The sequence below is a fragment of the Pollachius pollachius genome, assembly GCF_949987615.1.
Source record: "Pollachius pollachius genome assembly, chromosome: 12".
Lineage (NCBI taxonomy): Eukaryota > Metazoa > Chordata > Actinopteri > Gadiformes > Gadidae > Pollachius > Pollachius pollachius.
This window is the reverse complement of record NC_136945.1, coordinates 11,719,734-11,742,242: the sequence shown is the minus strand read 5'-3', so window position 1 is coordinate 11,742,242 and position 22,509 is coordinate 11,719,734. Positions and strand designations below refer to the sequence as shown.

The window sequence follows — 22,509 nt, the reverse complement described above, 5'->3', positions numbered from 1 at the left end:
CCCACGTACACACTCCCACTCAAACACACACACACACACACACACTAACACACACACACCTTCTCACTGCAGGCTTTCCCATAGCAACAGGCTATAAGTCAGGCAAAAAAAGACCACCTCCGCCACCCCTGCCCAACCACCAATCCCTTGCCTTGTAGAAAAAGAGCCAGAGAGGAATGGTGCAGGTAGAGCCAAACTCCTGCAGAATAAACTTCACAGTGTATGTATTTTAATAAACACTACAAAAGCTAGCATGGAAACTGAGTGTTGCACAACGCTACCTTGAACTTCCCTTGTGAAACATGGGCGATGTCTGGACAAATTCTGAGAAAGAAGGCAGATGACACAGAGACGGCCTCGGGGCTAACCAGCGGCATAGCGGTCGACAGCTGGGCGTTTTACTAGCAGAGTAAGGGTGAGCGCGCTAGTGAGGTGTAAAAGAAAATACACAGACTGTCTGGATGGAATGGCTAGCGCTAGCATAGCTATGGGGTCTTTGCCTTGTTGTTTTCTGGTTAAATGGGAAGCTACAGCGAGAGAGAGAGAGAGCCGTTGGAGGCTGATAAACAAAACATGCCCAGCGAGGTCTATTCCTTGGCAGTGTGTCAGTCATGACATTAACTTTCAAATCAGATTATCCATTTTGTTATCATCTAAATCAAATTTAACAAAAAAAACTGATATCTTCTACATTATCCTCAAGAGGAATCAGACAGGTTCACTTCTATGTGTGCTTTAAAAAGACGGAAAACACAAGCACACAAACATTTTTGACAATTTTTTTGACACACAAACACATATGGGCTGCTTTGCCTCTCCCCAAATAGGGCAGTAAATCTCAGCAAGAGGCCAGTAAGGGCCAACAGAAAAGGGGTTTTACAAGGAGGACGCAACAGCAATGGCAGCGCGTCATGGGAACCGAGTCACACGGGAACAGTCCAACCCGTACATGACTGGTCAGTTGCTTGACCACACACTCATTGCTGCCAACGCTTCGGCTGGCATTAGTGCCAGCAAGGCCCATGAGGAACGGGAGGGGAGACATTTGGTTTCATCCAAGGCCTCCTCAAACTGTCAAAAAGATCGCTCCACAGAAGTTAGTTTATGGTCTGTTCCAAATGGGGTCATCAAACATGTGATGACAATTGCAGGAAATGTAAGTGGGACAGTACTCACAGGTAGAGCAATGCAATCGTGGAGGCCGCCTGTCCCAACTCTGGTATGGAGGTCAGTTCATTGTGGTCCAGATGCCTGGAAATAAACACAAAAAAATGGAGTGTAAGACAACTACATAATTATTAATACAAAAGCATCTACCTAAAAGGAATTCTATCATAACAGGATATGCAGTAGAACCCTAAAACGTCATTGTATTTTTCATAAATAAATAAAAATCCAGACATAAATCACAAGAGACTAAAACCCTGATCTATCCACAATAGCATTTCAAAATAAGGATAAGCTCTTCCTGGTACAACTGTGACCAATCAAAACGTTCCATGACAAGTCTGGTTGTGCAGAGTGAGTGACAAGTCTTCCCCTTTCCAGAAAAACCATAAATAACATGAACGTGAAACAGATGTCTCTGCCACGGATGTCACCGTGTTTGGTCCTGCCTGCCATGGATGTCACCAGAGTGTGTCACCGCTGATCCAGCGTGTTTGTGTGTGCGTGTGCGTATACGTGTGTGTCCCACATGCCTCCGCTGAGCGACACAGGACCAGACCCTCTCCTCATGGTATTAAATATTTACAAGGCCAGCGTTGGCCACGGTGTCCGGTGATGGGGAGGGACTTAATATAGAAAAACCACCACTTTATTCTCAATTGGCCGTTGTGCCTGGCGATACACGCCAGGATGCTGCCTGGATATGCATGAGCAATACTGGGTGTTAAATCCCCTCCCTCCCCCCATCGTGGTTAAATTACCTGGAAATCACACTTGCTTGGTTTTTTGATTTACATGTGAAAAGACACACCCACACACATATTCATACACACACACTGCACTAAACTTAGTCTACCACGATCTCAAAGTAAAAAAGCTAGCCCTTTGTGATCGACTTGACGAGCACCTACGGGTTTGTCATATGTCAGCCGATCGATAGAGCAGCCAACACAAAGGCGCTCATTTAAGAGTTAAAACGTAGCCAACAAACAAATCAACCCCCCCTCCTAGAAGGAAACGACCCCCTGATACACATCACGGGAGGTGTTTTCCATATTAATGACAGGTTGTGTTGAATGACTTACAGTTCTCGCAGGTTGGGAAGGTTGGCCAAGGCGTCGTAATTTATGCTGGTGAGCTTGTTGTGTCCAAGATTTCTACGGAATAAAAAAGGAAAAAGAGCAATAAACATCCAGCAAACAGTTATTACTATGCACACGGAAGTGGTAGAGAGGTCATTCATAGTTCAAAACTGAAACCATGGCGTTAGATTAAAAACAGGTAACAAAGGAACATCGACTGTTTCCCAACTGGATTACATTTTTTCAATTTGAGGAATACCCCCCCTTCCTCCCTCTCTCTGCTGGTTCCTCAGGAGGTTATGTGTTTGAGAACACAGGAGTTCCTCTGCTCAGCAGCCCAGATCAATACTATTGATACAGCGGGTGTGTGTGTGTGTGTGTGTCCCTGCTGGCTCACTTCCCTAACAGCCCACAGCCATTCATCTGCACGCCGCTCAATTTGCACTTAAGGCGAACAGCATATTTAATAGCTGGCACTTTACCTGGACAGCGGCTTATTAGAGAGTGATTTGTCAACTGGTATAGCGTTACCACCGCCGCCCAGAGACAGAGCGAGATGGAAAAAACGAAAGGTAGTGTAGATCTGTGTGGATGGGATACACCTGGGTTTCAGATAATAATTCCCACACTATATTTCACACAATCACCCCCATCCACACACACATCCTCTTTTTAGTAAGACGGTTGCAAGTCATTATTTTGGTATTTGGTTATGTGTGTGTGCGTGTGTGTGTGTGTGTGTGTGTGTTTAAGAATGAGGTAAACAATGCAAGCCCACTGTCCCTCGGCCCTACTCCCGTCAGACCTGAGAGAGAAGGCCTGGGATTGTTTCACGGGGCTGCAAAGAAATCCCCGGTTGTTCATTCACTAGTGTATGTCCCGGACATGTACCTGCTGGTCAACATTCCACCAGGTCCCACTATAGCCTCAAAAGACCACCGTAGGGCAGTTGGGGGGGGGGGTGGGAGAGGCATGGGGTGAGGTATTGTTGGCACTCTTTTAGTACTGGTTAGTTAACATGTAACTGTATCTTAGTCTGTATAAACCTATCAACAAATTCCGTTTTCTGCAAAGATTCCACTGCTTGAGCCGCACAAACATGTTTATTTGCATGAGATTCATTTCAATCTCAGCACAATGTTTGGCCCCCACTGTTACCTTGGCTTTCCCTTTCCGCTCTCCCTGTGTGTGAGGACCTCTCATCCCGACTCCCTTGTTCAACCTGGTGTGTGTGACAGGATAATAGCAGAGCACGCGCCTGCCCCCCAGGCAGAGACCTGACAGGGAGGTGTGTGTGACATCGTGATCATTCACTGCTGCACCTCCCACCATTGTGCCGCAGATCACTAAATCGTCGTCCGCTGCAATAGGAGGCAATTAACTTGTTACACTGGAGCTAAGTGAAAAATCACAGGGTCTTCCTGTGGAACGCCTGGCCAAGGGGCAGGGAGGAGGGCGGGAGTAGGCGAGTATGCTGCCCTCACCACAACCGCAGAGAGGGAGTGAGCACCGTCATCTGGTAAAACACTCAACAGTGTGCTTTCAACATAACAGGCATAGAACACCCCCACCCCACCAAACACGCACACAGGCAAACAAATGAAAAACAAGAATCCTCAAGCAGCCGCAGCCGCAAGACACACGGTATAAAAGCAGCAGTCCTACCGGGTCTGCTGGATTTCAGTCTAGGCCTGTAGCTTGTTGTGCCATAAGGATAGGGCAACAACCGCAACATATGCTTGCTTGCTTTTAGTTAGCATTCAAAATATTTCACCATTCAAATAGGGTTCAAGGTGAAAGGAGAGGTATCTGCGTCATTGGCATCACAAATGGATTTATTCGTCCATCCGTCTTCCAGGTTACCATAGTGTTACCAGCCTGCCTCAGCAAGCAAAGTGCAAGGAAACGCTGTATTTGCATGTCAAAGGACAACAAGATAGGAACTACGGAGATGTGAGAGCCTTAAAATAGATGAATGAAATTATTTAAATAGAAAGAAAGAAGGGGAGACAAAACAACAAAAGACATTGGTAATCCCGGTTTCCTGGTGCTGAAGGTCAAACTAAACAGATCTTGTGCGTGTGTGCGTGTTCGTGTGAGCTTGTGTGAAGTCCACCCAGTAACATCACACAAGAGGGGTGGGGCAGGCAGCGATCACACAACGATTCTTCTTACCGCCTCACTCTCCCAGATTAATCTTTGTGCCGATCAGATAGGCAGGAAGATAAGGGTCACACCATCTTAACACCTTCTGTAAGGCATGGAGATAACGCCCGTTTCCTTGTCATTCCTCTCTCTGTCTTGAGCTTGCAGTGAGGGTGGGGGCGGGGTGCTACACCAATACTAACTGTGTCTAACGCCTTTCAGACGACCCCTGAACGTGCTATTTTACAAGCATTAACCCCAATAGGACTGTGTTTAAACAGCACAAGAAAAGCTGGCTGTAATAGGCCTTCCTTGCGTGCAACTTATTTAAATATACAAACACACAGATTTAGCCCACTTTGAAATAAAAAAATGCAAATAAAAGCCCATCTCCTTAAACTTATTTTTTAAAAACCAGCAGGAGACCAAGCGGTGATGAACTATAGCAAAGTAAAACAAAGCATGGAGTGTTGCAAAGAGTGCTTTCCATGGCACGGTATAATTAGAATGGCTGTCAAGTCTGGGCTATTTATCCAAATGGGCAAGGCTGTTTGACATTAGTCAGGTAAAATCTACGCCCCTTATCCCCACCCAAACCTAGTGCTAGATTTGAGAAGTGTTCGGAGGATAAGAGATGTTACATTTTGTGAACTTTATCCTTGGCTGAATAGTTTGTCACTAAATGGTTTTACCATCACATATAGTACGTAGACATTTTAGCCCAAATGTGCCAGAACAGAAGCAGAGTTGGTATTGGTCCAGGGATGAACTCTCTACAAAGTACACTACAAAGTAACTCAAACATGATAATCTACTCGCACATGCTAACATTTCACCAATGTTTTACTTCTCCGTTCCCCTAGCTATCTGATAGCCATTGGTGACCACAGAAGTCAGGGTGACCTCTACTCCCTCAACACTGTAGCGAGGCGTCGGTTGGGAGGGCAGCTGAGATCAGTGTGGGGGTGGTGCTGGTAGTGGGGGGTAGGGAGAAGGGAGGTAAGGAAGTGCCCCACACTTTCAACCCTGAACCCATTTAACAATGTATAGCTCCCCAACCCCCTCCCCCAAGGCCCGTCATTAACACATTAAAAACTGGCTTGAGATTAAGGACAGAGGAGGAACTCTGCAATTAAAATGCATTTGACAAAGAGGAACCAAACCTCATCTCCACCAGGCCAACGACACCGTGTTAAATCCTCCATTCATTTGATTTGCCATTTGACTCTGCGATTGCTGGGGGAAATGTAAAGCATTGGTTCCTTTTTAGAAAAGACACCTCACAGAAAGTGGGGTCAGCCAGCAGTGAGTGTACCAAAGTCTCGACCACCTGTTGCCCCCGAGCACCAGAAAACCATTCAGCAAGCCGGCCGAGCGGCCAGGTCAAACGACAACCGCCTGGGTCAGCAGAGCGGGTGGTAGAGGTCACCTGAAACAACAAGAATCTAGAACATTCCCCCGGATGGTAGACAAGGCCCTAAAAAGAACAACAAGGATAAACCAACCTACCGAATGGCCTGAGTGAGCAAGTTCCCCTCAGCGAGTGAAATAAAATTAAAACTAACCTACACTATGGCGCAATTAAAACCGACACAAAGCCCATGCCTTCCCACAATACCCGTCACATTAAGGCTGTGTGAACTTTGCTCACTGCAAGCAGGAGGTGATCAGTTATGACCTGGTCGGCGGCCGAAGGCTCTTTAATGTCCTCCATTTCGAAGTCATAAACTAGTGCAATGATAACCTGTATATGAGACAGATAATACACCTATGCACACACACACAGACATACTTCCTGCCATAAAAATGGCACTTTATGGCCCGGCGAAGAACAGTGATGGTGTACACAAAGCTAACGCCAGCTCGAGGCCACCCTCCTTTTGTTTGTTTTTTACAAGCTCAACAACCAGAGAAACAGAGGAATGAGAAGGAAGAGCAGTGTCTAATCTTGAACTAACAAGACGCTAGAGGTCTGAGCTGCTACAAAAACACACTGGAGCCCCGTTGATGATACATCGGATGTGTAAATGATAAAGTGGATGACATGTGGAGTTTCTGTCAGAGAATAGCTCCGGAGAAGCCGAGCACAACTCGGTGGAGCGATCGGGGGGTTCGATGTCGGTTCCAATCAGGTCAGCACATTTATCCCCCCCCCCCCCCCCGCTTGCTCCCCACGCCCTGTCCATATGCTTAACCTGCAACCGAGATTCCACGCAACAAATAAGAAGATCCTTACGGCACTTTGGAGATCAGAACGATTTCGGCACAGTGCTCTGTCTCCCTCTCTGAAGTTTCCCCGACGCTGCAGACAAGGCGAGCGATCTGGCGGGCGAGAGGCCCACATCTTGCAGCCATGTGGTTGCAGCCTAGCGCTCTGTGGGCTGCCGGGGGACGGCCACTCCAAACAAACAGTGGAGGAGCTGGGAAGGAGAGTCAAGGCGAGCCCCAGGCCCCGAGCGTGAACCCCACAACCAGGACTGAGGACGCCATGGCCAGACACAGGCGCACTCCATGGTTCACAGCAACACAACTCTGGTGAGGGTGTTGTTTATGCGTGTGCACGCGTGCTGTCTGCAGACATGCATGCACACACACACACACACACACACACACACACCAAACTTCAACCCCATGGGGGCAGGGTTTTTAAGCATGGGAGCGTACTAATGTGTTTCAGACGCCGCCAGACGACTTGATTAGTAGCAACAGAAGGAAATTAGTGTACTTAATTCAACCGGAGGGCTAATGTAAATACGACCTTAAGTGGGGCTGTTGTACAACGCCGACCTGACTGCCAACCTTGCATTCTCTACTTCAAAAGAGAGGAAAGCCAATGATCGTGATATTACCAGTTTTCCCGCCTTTGTTCCTGTTTATTATGCAAGCAGACACAACGCTGTGCTAATTTCAGCATAGCCAATACAAAATCAAACAGGACACAATTCGGCGCATGTCATGATTTGCAAACAGGTTAGAGGAGCCAAGATAGTCCTATACCTTCTGACTATGAAGGATAATTTGGGTTTGAAGATTTTTTGGCGTGTGGTACATTATCACTCAGAACCTTGGCTTCTCTCTCACCAGATTGCCTGCATTACAAAACGGGTGGGTGGGGGAGAGGGGGTTCTCCACTCGGCATTCGCAGTCTTGCATACGCTCTTTCCAGCTCACGCTTTTTCCCCCCCCTTCTCCAACAGCTTCTCCAGATTTCCAAACTCTTACCAGATGTAGAGAATACACAGATGATTCATCGATCAAACCCACTTTGTAGACACCGACTCCGCAGGGAGAGGGAGCAGGGGGGATAAGTTGGCGCCCCAAAGTGTCTTAACAAAAAGGCTGTCTATTCTGCTGACTGGATTCTATTCTGCTGACTGGATTCCTGTGGGATGACTTGTGGCAGCAGCTGTTTGATTGTCATGGAAGCCAGTGCAGGACCATGAGCTCAGCCCATAACTTCATGTTAGTGTCAGCCTTTTGTCTGTCCTTACGAAAGTTGGAGTCTGACCTGGGCTTCTTCTTTGCCAGTTCTTCTCGTCGTCCATTAATCAAAATAAGCCCTCCCATTTACAGGGGAGACGCATAGCCCACGTTTTTCCTGAAGGAGTATCTTTAATAGTGTAATAGCATACATTTATTAGTCATTCGTTATCTGATTACAATTTTGTTATCGCTATTGTGACTATGATGTAGATGTAGAAAAAGACCCCCCTCATGACTAACCAGTCATGTGACCCAAACCCCCCCCCCCCCCCCCCCCACACACACACACACCACAGTAAAGCTTCCCTTCCCAGCAGCATGCCCATTTTAAAATGGCGAGCGAGGAGAGGAAGGGAGCGGGCCCAAGTCCAACTACGTTTTGTTTTGGATCGGATCTCTTGGTCGTTTATGTGCCAGGTTCCTACAAAAGGAGATTTAAGTTTAACCTTACCTAATGGCTTGAGTGAAGGACAGCTCTGTTCTTCTAGGCTAAACAGCCAACAACAGCCCCGATAAGGGCAAAGAAAAAGTTAACAGCGCAACCATAACATCATCTTAAACTCCATTGGGAACCATCAGGACGGCCCTTTTCAGAAATACTGCCAGAGAACAGCGCAGTCACAAGGCTACAAATGCTTGGACAATAAACAAACTCAACGTAATCACTCCCCCGACCACAAGATTACAAGGCTGCGTAGCGAGAAATGCCCCAGAAACCACAAGGGCTCCAGAGTACCGCTGCTAAGAGCTGCTGCTGCTGCTGCCGGAGCAACAACGCTGCTGAATTTTTCAAATTTCTGCCTTGGTGGAGACTCAAAGAAGAAACTGGCATCAGTCATGTTCTCGCCTCACATCTGAACCCAGCATACAGGCATAGCACAGGCTCACGTGACTGATGAATAGCCAATGTGAATGTATACAAAGGCTTAGGCTAAAAGGTAAACACTGATGACAATGTCCATCTTAGCACATGTTTTGGCTATTAAAAAAGGGAAAATTAACAGAGAGAAGAATTGTAAAAGGTTTAGAAAGAGCAAACCCTTCTCTTGTATTGAATTAGTAGTTCTACCAAGACCTGACTGTCAAGCGGACCGTTTATAGGGAAATCCTTGCCGCTGGGGGAGATGGCTTTGAACTGCGGCTGATGCCAGCAGCAGCACCAGACCATGACATTGACAAAACACTTCCCATCAGCCCACACCATCACCACAAAGACCAGGTGATCTGAAACCCCACCCTGGTTGTGCCAAACCCCTAACCGGTCAAGCCACCAGACCCTGACAGGAAACCACCAAAACAAACCCACTTCCTGAGGGCAGAAGCCCAAATCCACTGGATATGGGTTATGTTTACTACTACAGAAGCTTTTCCTGACATTTATCACAGTCAAAGTGATGAATGAATTGTGGGGACCGACCGCCGTTGTTGGGTTCAAGTCCTTTAGGTGACTACTCAGGCCAAACAGGGGATGGAAAGGGATTAGTTAAGATCAAAACAATGTATATTTTGAAGGGAACTTATTTGAAAATAAAAGTAGGAAGAACAATATAATACCTCAGATGGTAAAACAGTAGTAGTGGTTTACAAGTGGACAATAGGCTTTGCTTTATCTCCATATGAACGTTGTAATCACTGCACGCATTAGTCATGCTTTCATGTCTCTGCAAAATCCCATTAACAAGATGGCATAGCAGGAAGAAAACCACTATTTAAACACATTACTTGCCCTGCAAATAAGATAAGGTACCACTACTGAAAGTCAATATGTGATTGAATGCAGGGAAGCTTTTTAAATGTATTAAAGCTATTCATGATTTATAACAATGGTAAAGAACACCTTGTGTTAGCTTCTCACAGTATTATTCAAATACTGTGGGAAGCTAATGTTTATCATTAATGGACAGAACTCACTTGATGGCTTGGAAAAAGCTGTAGGCTACATTTTACCTTTCATGTGAAGCTTAAAATGTTATAACCCTTATAATCAAACCTCCTTACCATCAATTCTTCAGAGTTGAAAGGTTTTAAATGTAAAGACATTTTTTATTGAGATTGTAGGGTTCCAATCAACAGTAAACGTGGACAAATTTATGTTGTTAAATTAAGTATTTATATACAATGTAGGGGTTCAAATGATACACAGTTGCTGAACTCTAAGACTGTGGTTGTCTTTACTGTTCATATGTCCACGGTGAATACATTGAGGTCAAGTAAGATACATTTTGAATATTCAAAAGGAGAGTGGACTGTTGGAGTGGATATGCACACAGCTTGTTATTGTTGACACCCAGCAGTAAAGGTTCTGCCGCTTCTTCCACTCTGAGCTAAACAAACCGGCAACAGACTAACAAACTCAAACTAACTCATCGACAAAGTCAGTGACGCTGTGGGGTTGAAGCTTGACTCTCTAGTGGCGGTGTCAGAGAGAAGGAGGAATTCCAAGTGAGGGTTAGTATCATCTTGGACGGCGCCAACCTACTCCTTGAATTGATGGTCAAGCAAAGGAGTACATTCAATGCAAGACACCATGAGATACCGAGCACAATAGGAAGTCATCCCTGCCAGTGACAATCAAACCTTTCAACTCCTCCCTCAAGAGTTTGAGACACTCCGAGTCAATAGACTGGCCTGTCTTATTACACCCGTCTGCAGCTATTACCCCATACATGTATCAATAAATAACAATTGATATGGTCAACTTAACCTTACAATAATTTTCTGCAATAATTCCCAGAAGATTTGTTACTTATTTTATATAACACACACACACACAAACACAGTTGTAATGTGACCCAATTTCCCCCCCGGGATCAATAAATTATTTCTGAAGTATTCTGAAAAAGGACAATAGACAAAACTATTTTGAGTCGTCCTGGTTTCTGCTGTGTTTTTTTTTTTTTTATCAATGCTCTCCCATCCTGGGACGGTTGGTTTGGACAGGTTCCTGGAGTAAAAATAAACCTATCACGAGCTGTGAAGTAAGTGGCCTAAATTGTCTGTCCTAGTCAAGCTAACCCATCTCTCATTTGGCCAGTGTGCTGCCCGATTTGGTACAGCACAGCATTCTAGCATTGGCATGACACTACACGTTTTACTACATGGGAAATTAATTATGAAAAGCAGTTCAAAGCAGTATTCTCTGTTCTGTCATATCTAGCAGACCTGAAACTTTACAAACTCTACTTCATTGGTCATAACTTGCTCAAGGCCCTTGTAATGGGGACACATTCAGAAACTACTGAAATACTTCACTATCTCGCAATCGTACTGATCTGGCACTTTTAAAACCAAAAAAGTCAAGGGCTTTCTCTCTCTCTCTCATCTCTTTACTAACCTGCAAACACAAAAGGGCACTATCTCAAGTGGTGTGGGAATCTGCAACCTAGGTGTTTGGAAAAGATAATTCTAAAGCAATAGAGCAATTCCCTTTGACAACAATAAGATTACGGGTTCTTAAATCTTGACCATGGGTTGCTTAAAGCAATAAGGTTTGCTCGCACGCAAACTTGGAGCCCCTTAGGATCACTAATGTGCATGCACATGTGGGCACAAATCACATATACACCCGGTTGAAACTCAGTTCTCTGATATGTGATAGACACTTGTGTGCCGCCTGGGAAGACCGAAAAATCGGTGGGTTATAGTGGCTACACTCAAAATCGGCCAAATGATACTTTTGTTTAATAGGGCAACTTGGACAAAACCATTGTGCATGTCATTTTTGAAGATGCATGCCTTATTTCCCAGGGGAACATGAACTGACTACCATGGGAACCTAGGAGCCAAGCGAATCCTGAAGTATATATTTCTCATGGAAAGCAATGCGACATTCACACTCACACACGTCATCTATAGAAATTGTGTAGCCGCATATGTGAAAATGACCCCTGCTATAAAAGCAAAATTGTCTCCAAGGATTCATGAGCCATATCAACCGCTGAATTAGATAACAGGGGAAAATGCTGCGCTCTCTGTAAGAAAACTGACATTCAGCTAGAGGGCCATCTGATTTCATGAGAGATCCGTGAAATTGCTCCTTAACTGGTTAATTCCCTACAGGAACCTGAAGGCTGAGGTCAACTGTGGTCTAGTCTGGCCCAAGGACCCCCTTCTTAAATTTACAAGAAAATCTTATTTGTGACCTTATCAAAATCAAGCATTAAGATAAACTCCTACTCATAAATCAAACTCATGTAGATGGCATTCAACAGCTAGAAACTTTTACTTTCAAAGAGTTAACCTTTTTTTTCAAATGTTACATTTTGACATTTGCAAAGCTAGAGAAAAATATCAGAAGTCTTTGTGATGCCTGTAGGCCTACGATTTCTGCAAGACCCAAGAGAGCTTATTGCACACAACAAAGTTTAAATAGACCACACATTCTTATCACTATGGTATTGAGGAGACACCAATGTTATCAGATTGCTTTAAGCCAAGCATTTTAAACTTTGCAGTGGTCTAAGTGTTAGCTATAGTTCCAGAAATAAAGTAAATTTGCCCCAACTAATAAGGGGGAAATTGTGATGCATACACAATTTCTGCCCGTCACAGGTGTGTTTGTTTGCTTGTATCCTACGTTTGTATCAAATTCTGACCCGGTGTATGAATGGCGTAAGATATATAGTTTGGTATGAGGTAAACAAATTGGGTAAATACAACACTTTTAATTGTCAAACAATCAGGCGAATAGACATTTCAATCAGTTGCCAGTTGTGTTCTACTGTTGTGAAGCTCTGATCGATAATACCTAATGTTTACATAAAATCTCTGCTGCTTTATTGCGGACCTTATTCAGAACTGTGCAACTGTGCGCCCCGATGACCCCCCAGCACCACCGCTATCCCGTTATGGGTTTGTCAATAAATAGGCTGAGGCAAGACGCGCTATACTTACAAGGAAACTGTCCCAACTGGAAGGTCCAGCGGGATCGACGACCAGCCCAATTTGCTACAGTCCACCGAATCCCCAACGCAAGTACAGTTCTGGACACACCGTGCATCAGCACTCAGTCCCACATTGATAAGCAGTTGGAGCGAAAGAACTAAATAAAAAACATAATGAGAAGAAACAGTTCCAATTCGTTCCAGGGACGCCGCCATTTTGTATCCAGGTTTAATGGAGCGGCTACTCATCTCCCCTGTTATCCACAAATTGAAAAAAAAATAGTGAAGATAAAGTACTTTTTAAAAAAGGCACCTAAAACACCTTCTTGTGTGAGCAAATTGTGTATAGAAACGTCCTAAACTACTAAGTGAGTACTCGAGTTCTTAGTCCAACTTTGCCAACGCGGGCTGAAACCAAAAAAGGTGATTTACAATTTGGCCAGCCAAAAAAAAAAAAGCTTCATAGAATATTTTAGGCGCTCCGATTTTTTAATCAAAGTTATAGGTGAATGTCCGGAACATGTTGGGGACGAAGTTTCCCTCTGAAAACAACGTTTGTCTCCCTGAATAACATCTTCGGTGACTGGACGTTGAGAACGGTAGAGGACACGCTACAAGACGGCTCCCAAAGTAACTGTTGATCAACTTTATGTTACAGGGAAAGTGTTGCCCGGACCGCCTCGGATGAGAGAGTCGATCCCGACTCGGACCCAGGTCGGTAAGGTAACTTTAGAAAATGTTCCAAACTGTCCAGACGAAGTGAAATGAAGCAACAACATTGACGCAAACGCAAGGCTGTTCTCTCAATACGAGCGCTGTATTCCGCGAAGCACTTTGCTCATCATGTCGAACAACTCCAACTTTTTACATTCACGCCGCCGCCTACGTCTAAAGGGTCTGGAGGGTGTGCAGTGATCGAGTGCAGTCTGTGTGGTCAAATAAATCCCGGCGATCCGAGTATTAAGCAAATGTAGTCTCCCGGTCCTTGCGTCTCCACCATGAGTTTTGCCCTTCTTCAGTTACTTTCCTTTTTTCAGGCTGATCATTCCACAGTCCCACGTTGGATGCACAAGAGCGCCTTAGGTCCTCCCATTTACCTCTGCAATTGGCTGTTCAGATTTGAGGAGCGGGTTAAGCCCTGATCTCACTGGCTGTATAGGATTCTTTAGGCGTCGCAAAGTGCCAGAGCCAGTGACCGACTGTCACTCACCAGTCGTTGACCCCACCCATGTTTCCCACCCTGGGTGCGAAACCGCACCACCTCCTCTCACTCTCACTACTTCTTAAAGGGACAAAGACCATCACAAGCCACCACGTTTTATTCTCTCGTTCTCTCGTTATGAAATAAATTATGAGAAAATAAATGAGCTCGCACGCTGGATAAACACAATCGATAAAACAACCAGTTGGTTTCGCCTGATTTAATATTTGGTGAGGTTTGTAAATGTGTATACTAATGGGTGTGATACATAATTAATTAACTTTCTTTGAATACATTTTATTTTATTTTATGGAAAAAATAGCCTATTTTTTAATAAGGTTATTTAAACTGTAGCCTATATTTGAGAAAACAAGTTTTTTAATGCTTATTGGATATATTGTTTAAATCTAATTCCAATAAATACAACTATTAATTCCTTATATTGGTCATACCAGTGTCAAACAATACATAGTAATAATTTTAACGAAATAACAAGTGTGTAACATGTGCTGAAATGTTTATATATGCATATGCATATAATAAACATACATTCATAATAAACAACACGTTCAAAATATTTTGGCTGCAATCACGCAGTAAACAAAAACTTTCTGGGAATACTTTCCCAGAAAGTATTTTCCAAAAACGATTTCCTCTCATTTGCGTGTGTGTGTGTGTGTGTGTGTGTGTGTGTGTGTGTGTGTGTGTATCTTCTCAATGACTTTATTGGCAGTCATTTCTCTCCTGGGGTAAAGTCTATATTGCTGAGTAGATTCAATAAAACCAATATACCTATTTAATCAAATTCATAAAATGCAACAGCATTTTCCACTTTAATACGGTACATGTGGAGTGTCTTATTAATGCAAGGCAACGTCTGCATGGTCGCGCATAAACAACTATCTGTTTATAAGTAGGGCTCTTATACATTCGCATTTGTAGTGTTTTTTTCACACATATGCATGTGTGTGTTTTGAGAGGGGCACACCACTACATTGCACATACACACTGATCTTTACACCATTTAAGTGTGCCCCATAATGGTCTCATGATAGCACATAATTCTTCCCAAATGGTGAAGTCATGTCCGCTCGTTGTCTCAGAAATGCACATCTGTGATAAATCGATGGGGGCCCCGTCAGCCACTTTGGGCCCTGTCAGCCACTTGGCCCCTGTGAACACAATGTTTTTTTTTGTTCCCATCACATTTCTTGCCCTGGCACTGACAGATCATATTGATTGACTTTGTCAGAGTTATTGCCATCACTTCGTGTTGGGATAAGTCCCAGAATTCAATCCAATTAATCACAGTGGTGGAGGAAGGTTGATGGTGTCTCTGAGTGTGTGTGTGTGTGTGTGTGTGTGTGTGTGTGTGTGTGTGTGTGTGTGTGTGTGTGTGTGTGTGTGTGTGTGTCTGGGGGGGGGGGGGGGGGGGGGGAATGCAGAGATATTCACACCTGGATCACTGCAGGCATATCCGCAGAACCATCCCCTGGTTCCCTTTCCAATGAATAGAAGTGGGTTTCACGTTGCATCATGGGTTTGTAAGTGTACACGGTAGCCCACAGGTGATGCCCTGAGCCTTGCACACAAGCACAGGAAAATATCTGAGCAGCAGGGCCCTGTTAAGACATGACTTCATCAGAGATGGAAATATTAGTTGTTGGAACGGACCAAAAACATTGACATGCCCTTAAATATACTAGTTGTTACATTAATAAATGTATTTATGTATTTATGTGCAACGGGAGTTTGGATGGAGATATATTCACTGGTGTTGAAGAAAATCCGCAAATCTTAGCAGTATTAACTTCTGAATATGTGTGTGTGTTTTGGTCTCAATTTATACATTCATTTAGCCAAATGTGGGCTAATATCTCTAATATCTGCTAATTTTACTTTATTTTCGACATAGTGTAATTATGTGATATTATACCTCAACATAAAAATCCATCTATTTGTTTATGTGACATGATTCCAATCCATCTGTGTAGCTTACATTTTCAGCAATTGTTACAAGTGACTAGAGGACTACAATAACAACTATTCCGGGTATGCAGCCCTGGATCTGAATGCTTCTTCAGAAGATCTGGCATTTGGATCAGGTACTTAGGTGGTCTATTCTGAGACCACTGTTGACATGTCTTTTAATGTGATTTATTTGGTGGCCTACTTGCTAGGAATGACTTGGCACACAAATAACTTTTGTGTTACTAACACTGAAGGCAAAATACCAGGCTATACCAATACCAATACTAGGCCAATTTATCTTTGTGCACACTGTTCGGTTAAAGCAAGCCTGAGCCAGTTTCCAACGTTCCTATTCACTGAGTGAGTCGAGTGTCGGACCACCTGCTGCTGATAACTCATTAGTCTGCTGAACACTGCTGTAGGGATTCTTCCTGTGATTAGTTTCCTCATTCTTTTATTGATAACACAATTAGGATTTGATTATGTTGGATGCAAATGAGAAGATAAAATTACCATTTAACTTGATATTATACACAATGGAGGTAAATGAAGTGGTCTGAAGCTAAAACTAAACCCAAATAGCTTGCATTAGTTAGGTGAGTGCTGCATGCAGCGCTCAACAATTGTTCTTCAGTTTTATTCTTTCTTTCTAAATTTCTTCTTTATTATTCTCTACAAATATGGGAGTTAATGGGAGGACCGCGGGAGTCAATTGGAGCCGTACATTGTCCAGTAGATTTATGTTGATCCCATCTTCAGTTTACTTCTTCAGCACCACTTCTTGATAGTTCTCCTTTATCACAATAGTCTTCTCAAGATTGTTCGTTATCTGGTCTACTGTTCTTTTGTCACAGGCCGTATCCACATTTTTTTGTATTTCCTCATAAATTGTACCTTTCCTTACGGCCCCATACATTTTTTCTTGTATATCCGTAGACGACCAAATAGCGATGAAAGCATTTGTTTCGTTTATCGACCACGGTTGAATTGTTTTCTCTTGAGTACTCATTTTGATGTGACATTTGTGACGTCTGTGACGTTTGTGTCCCGACTGGGCCCAGCAACTTAAGGGAGCCGTGCCGGTGCCGGCTTTTGAGCACCAACAGTAGGCGCATTTTAGTCTGAATAGACAGAACTGGTGCTAGACCCGGCAGCGGCCCGGCACCGTGACAGTGGAAATTAGGTAACTGTTGCGCTCGATCTTGCTCGATCTCGATCTTGCCAACTGCAAAAGTCGGCAACGCGCCAACACCGCGAGAGGAGTGGAGTTGATACCACCCTGCGGTATAGGTGCACCAGCTTTTCTGTTTTGCTTGTTATGGAAACTTAGCAAACAGATCAGCCAAGACATGTCTGACATGTTCTCATGTTTCAACAAGCGGCAGCTATTAATAAAAGCTGCACTGGGGCTTGAAGATCAGAACTAACCCCAGAGCTGGTAGAGCACACCAGACCAAGTCAACACCAAATCAAGATCCACCTGAAGACAAACTAAACCAAGGCCAGACCAAGGAGCACCTCAAGCCCAAACAGAAGTCCAGAAAAGAACCATGGAGCTCAAGTTCCTCCTCTTGGTGGCCTTCATCTTCTCCAGTGGCCAGTGCCTGGATACGGACCGCTCCTCGGAATACACGCCAAACTGACCGTCTGCCAGCCCGACAGCTGCACCCTCATCAGCGAAATGTCCGCCATGCGGGAGCGTCTGGCGGCCATTGCCCGCACGCAAGATGGCCTGCTGGAGAGCGTCCGCTCCCTCAGGACGGAGATGGCGGCGAACCAGAAAGAGCTAGGGGTCTGCAGCGCCCAGACCCCGGTGCTGCAGAGGCTGACCCAGGAGCTGGCCCAGCAGCTCAAGGCTCTGCAGGAGAACACATCGGCCGCGGTGCCCCGGGTGGCCTTCACCGCCGTGCTGGGCCACTCCCTCGGCCCCTTCTCCATTGACATGGCAGTCAAGTACCCGCTGATCATCTCCAATATGGGCAACGGCTACAACCCGGCCACGGGCTCCTTCACCGCCCGGGTGCCCGGCATGTACTACTTCAGCTACACCATGTACAACGGGAGTCCAACTCCCAACTCGGTGGTGGGGCTGATGAAGAACGGCCAGATTATAGTGACCACCTGGGACACAGCGGGGGGCGACCAAAACGGCAGTGCCACCAACGCCACCGTGCTGCAGCTGGAGGCCAGAGACTGCGTCTACACCCAGCTCTTCGCCAAACGCACAATATATGATGACAACGGCCGCTACAACACCTTCAGCGGCTTCCTGCTCTTCCCTCTGTAAAAGGCCTGTCGGCCATTTTGTGAGTTTTGAGGTTGATTTGCCAGTGTGGTTGAAAGGAGGGGTTGGCTGGATTAGTGGTTATTGTTGACAAAGAATATATTTTGGCTTTTGGCTTTAATGCAAATAAAATAATATCTATAATGCTTGACATTAATTCGTGTGGTGTGAGTTTTTTTAAGATAAATATATAATTTTGGCTGGTTTAAAAATAAAATGGGCGAGATTATTATAATTCTTTCTACAAACATCAATCAATACCATACCTTTCATAAGCCATATTGTTTGTGCAGCTAGTACCACTATTATTTCAGCTACTACTACTACTACTACTTCAGCGACTACTACTGCTATTTTTATAAAGGGTGTGCATGTTTTCATTGTTTACTCCATTTAAACTTTTGAACTCTGTTCAAATCCCCTAACTTGATTTAAGCCATTTAAAGTTTCTTTATGTCTTAATCTATGTGGCTTTATTAAAATGTTTAATATTTTCAACCTCACTTTGTACTACAGCACTCACTGCATTTTCTGCAGGAAATGCATTTTCTAGTTTATTCATATTATTTTATCTGTGAATGTTGGCCCATTTTTACTTCATTATCTTTATTGTTTATATTTATGTTTGCAACTTTATACTAATAATTGATTTTAGATTTATATTTTCTTTAATACATATTAGTAGACTGAATATAGTGTTTGCTTTAAAACATATGGAATGTTTGGATGCTCTTTTATTTTAATATTGATACGCAGACAGGCATGCATGCACACACATGTGTGTGCATGCATGCCTGTCTGCGTATCAATATTCCTTAACACCAACCATATTTGAGTGGCCGCAGCTGGAGTGGAGGGAATGCTGTGTGAAATGCTTAAGCAGCTGAAGTTATGGTCTTGGATCCGGCTGGACAACCAGAGAAGATCGTTATTCGAACAGTTAGATACGTTTGGTTGTTATTTTGCCCCAAAAATCCCCCCCCCCCAAAAAAAAATGAAAAATCCAATGGAGGTCTGGAAGGCTGATGTGTTTGAAGAAGTCAGAGAGAGAAGCCTGGAGCGATTTATCACGCCCGTCTTACCACCATCTTCAAACATAAGCCATCTGCTCCAGTCATTCATCAGCAATAAAAAAAAAAGAGAGAGAGAGGCGTAAAAAAAATGTGGTGGTGGACTCAAGGCCCAGGAATGGCCTGCGGCTGTTTCTCGTGGCAGCGTGGAGATGCCTTGCTAATAGGAAGCAGAGACAGGCTCAGGGGTCCCTTTCGATAAGGGGTCACTTGTTAAGTGGCGTGATCCCCGGTTCGGCCTGGGAGAAGCGGACGGGCGAATGGCGCAAAAAAAATTCACAGGATGACAAATGCAGAAAACTTGAGACGGCAACGCAGGCTTTGAAGGCAGTAAGGGTGTCAGTGGGCAAGAGGCCAAGCCCCATAGTGTACATGCACACATGCCTTCCCCTGAAGACACCCCTCATTCACTCACTCCTTTGCACCCTCACTCCTTTGGTGTTGTCCTCATAGGGGGATGATATATGAATCATATAGTGAGGAAAATGTATTTGGGAACGATTGCCCTTAAAACTTGGCGACAGGCTGCCAAAGTCTATTCAGGGATTGTTTAAGCCAGATATTCAGCCAGGTCATGATCCACAGAACGGGTTAATAAAGGAAGCAGAAACAGGAACTTGAACAACGACTTTCGGCTTCTCAAACATGGATCTACCTCTTTCTCCTTCTTTGCTCAACTATGAAGTGTGCAATAACATTTATTACACACATTTCTCACCTGCGCTTTGTTTAATGAGGAGAGTGAATATCCACGCTTTGCCAAGTTCCTGTCAGGAGTCGGGCCGTTTGCAGCGCTGCTGCGCCAGCCAAACAACGGGTGAAGAAAGACAACCGCACCCCCACGCCCCATCGCTAAGAACCTGTTCGGGTCACGGGGATGGGCGAGGCCACGTTCTCTTGGCCAACTTTTCTGTTGTTCCAGTCCCCCACCTCGAATGAAGGTACGCATTGTTAACAGCAAGCCCAATCCAATTCTTTTCAACAGGTGTTTACCTGCGTCCACATCGCTCACGTTCTCGCACTGCTGCACACAGCCGCCGAAAAGCCATTATTCTCTGGTTGACTCAACGTCTTTGACAGATGGGCCGGGGCTGGGGAGAATCTCTTGTATATTTGGCCGTGCTTGTTTTAATAGGCCTTGTCAATAGAATATTTCATAGAAGAAGCGATGGCCTGGAACAGTTTTTGTTCTCTGCCAGCGGAGGAATGTGCTTATTTGAGGCTCTTTGAAAAGATGACTTCTGCGTACCATGGCAGGCACGGCCAAGCAGCTCTTTGTCTCTGTGTTTTTAGTGTGAACACATTATTGCCAAGGAGGATTCCAACTCACTCTTGCTCTCTCCTTTCCTTTCAGCCTCTATCTCCCTGGAGAAAGGGTCAAACACAGAATTTTTCTTTGCATAGAATTTAGATGACCACAGTTCCACACGGCATTGTTGAGCCCAATTTGCAGTTTGTGTACAAAGACCACAGGTGCGCTGCATGGCTAAAGCTATTATTAAAATGTTCTCCGGCTGAAGCCCTGCCAGAGTTTCCCACTTGGTCCACCACATTTCCTGAATAAACCAGTGTGTTTTAGACGCAGCGACTCACACAGTGGCTTCACCGCACGCTTGTTGTGGTGAAGCCACTGTGTGAGTCTTAATTAGCGGGCTAAGTCACAATGACCCTCCCTTGCTAAATGCAATTATGCCTTCAAAGAATCCATCAAGGCTTTAGGGGACAAAGGTGGAAAACTCAATTTATCTGAAAGTAACTCAATCCCTGTTTACTTCATGGTAGAGCATATAGGCATCCCTGTGTTTGTCAGTCTGTGTGTGTGTCTGTGTGTGTGTGTGTGTGTGTGTGTGTGTGTGTGTGTGTGTGTCATATATGTTTACAAGAAATTCTTTAAACGTAATTACTTTATCTTGAGAGTATCAACTGTGGAGAAATGGCAATTAAATGGTATGTTAACTTCCAACGTGTGTGTGTGTGTGTGTGTGAGTGTATATGTGCGTGTGTGTGTACGTGTGTGTGTATGTGAGTGTGTGTGTGCCTGTTGTTTCAGTGCATTCTATTCATAGGGACCAGCTTAGACAAACAGGGTTAGTCAAGGTCATTAGAAATCACTTAACTTCTCGCTTAACTTCTCATTTGCCATACCATAACCATTACAGTGCTGCAGTAATTAGTTTTAATTCACAATTTAATGCAATATTTTTTCATCCATTACTGTGTAATGTTTCATTTAGACTCTGGAACCTGTATTGCTGTTGAAAAAAAATAGAATTGAATAGCCCTTGAATAACTCTTTAAAGTAAAACTAAACTGAAAGCTGAAACACAACGTGAAAAACACTGTGTGTGTCTTAAACGACAAAACCGCTAACATTCCATCAGTGAAAAGAATCGACCCAAATGAATCAAACGTTCTTCCTTTATCCTTTATAAAACTTCTCTCTCTCCCTCTCTCTCTCTCTTTCTCTCTGGTCTCACTGTGAGAGGCTGGCTTATTATTGGAGGCTTTGGGAGCACTTGTGTCACTACGTCGAAAACACAAAGAGAGAAAAGGAATCCTCATCTCCTTTGCTCTCTCTCTCTCTCTCTCTCTCTCTCTCTCTCTCTCTCTCTCTCTCTCTCTCTCTCTCTCTCTTTCTCTCTCTCCCTCTCTCTCCCTGTGTCTTTTCCTCGGAGGTCCCCTTTTGCTAGCCTGACAAAAGTATAGAGTCTGGGTGAATAGGGGTGGGGTGGTGACAGTGCTGAATGGGTCCAGGAGGAGCGGGAAGAGGGTGGTGGGATGTGGGGTGGTAGGGGAGAGTGAGAGAGAGAGAGAGAGAGAGAGAGGGGGGGTGGATAGGCGGGGGGGGGGGGGGGGGGGGGGGGCTCACTCATGCAGAGAGCTCCCAGATCCTCTATACCTGCCCTGGAGAGAAGAAGGGCCAGCTGCCTCCTGTGGGACGTTTCGCTGGGCTCAATAGGGACCTTGTGAAAGGAGCCCGGACAAGCTCGCTGAATACCAAGAGAGAGAGAGAGAGAGAGAGAGAGAGAGGGAGGGAGAGAGTGAAAGAAAGAGAGAGAGAATGAGAAATGGAAGTTAGTGAAGGATGGAGAGAGGAGGTGGAGGGGGAGGAGGAGGAGGAGCGTCAGGGGGTAGGGTTTGCTATAGCCCATCGTTACGGCCCTGCTGGGGCCCGAGTCCCCAGGGTTTTGGCCCTGAAGAGAGGAGCAGTGTGGATTAATCA

The 22,509-nt window shown here is 44.8% G+C and overlaps 1 protein-coding gene across 1 annotated transcript in view; it reads right to left on the bottom strand.

The window, feature by feature from the left end:
- lrig1 (leucine-rich repeats and immunoglobulin-like domains 1) overlaps nt 1-13,769 on the bottom strand; it is a 35,691-nt gene extending 21,922 nt beyond the window's left edge. Inside the window, exons 1-3 of the mRNA XM_079748346.1 lie at nt 12,771-13,769; nt 2,253-2,324; nt 1,177-1,251 (exon numbers count right to left, since the gene is read on the bottom strand). Coding sequence (XP_079604472.1) covers nt 1,177-1,251; nt 2,253-2,324; nt 12,771-13,009 — 386 coding nt within the window. The 5' untranslated portion in view covers nt 13,010-13,769. The remainder of the gene's footprint in view (nt 1-1,176; nt 1,252-2,252; nt 2,325-12,770) is intronic.
- Between the last annotated feature and the right edge of the window lie 8,740 nt (nt 13,770-22,509).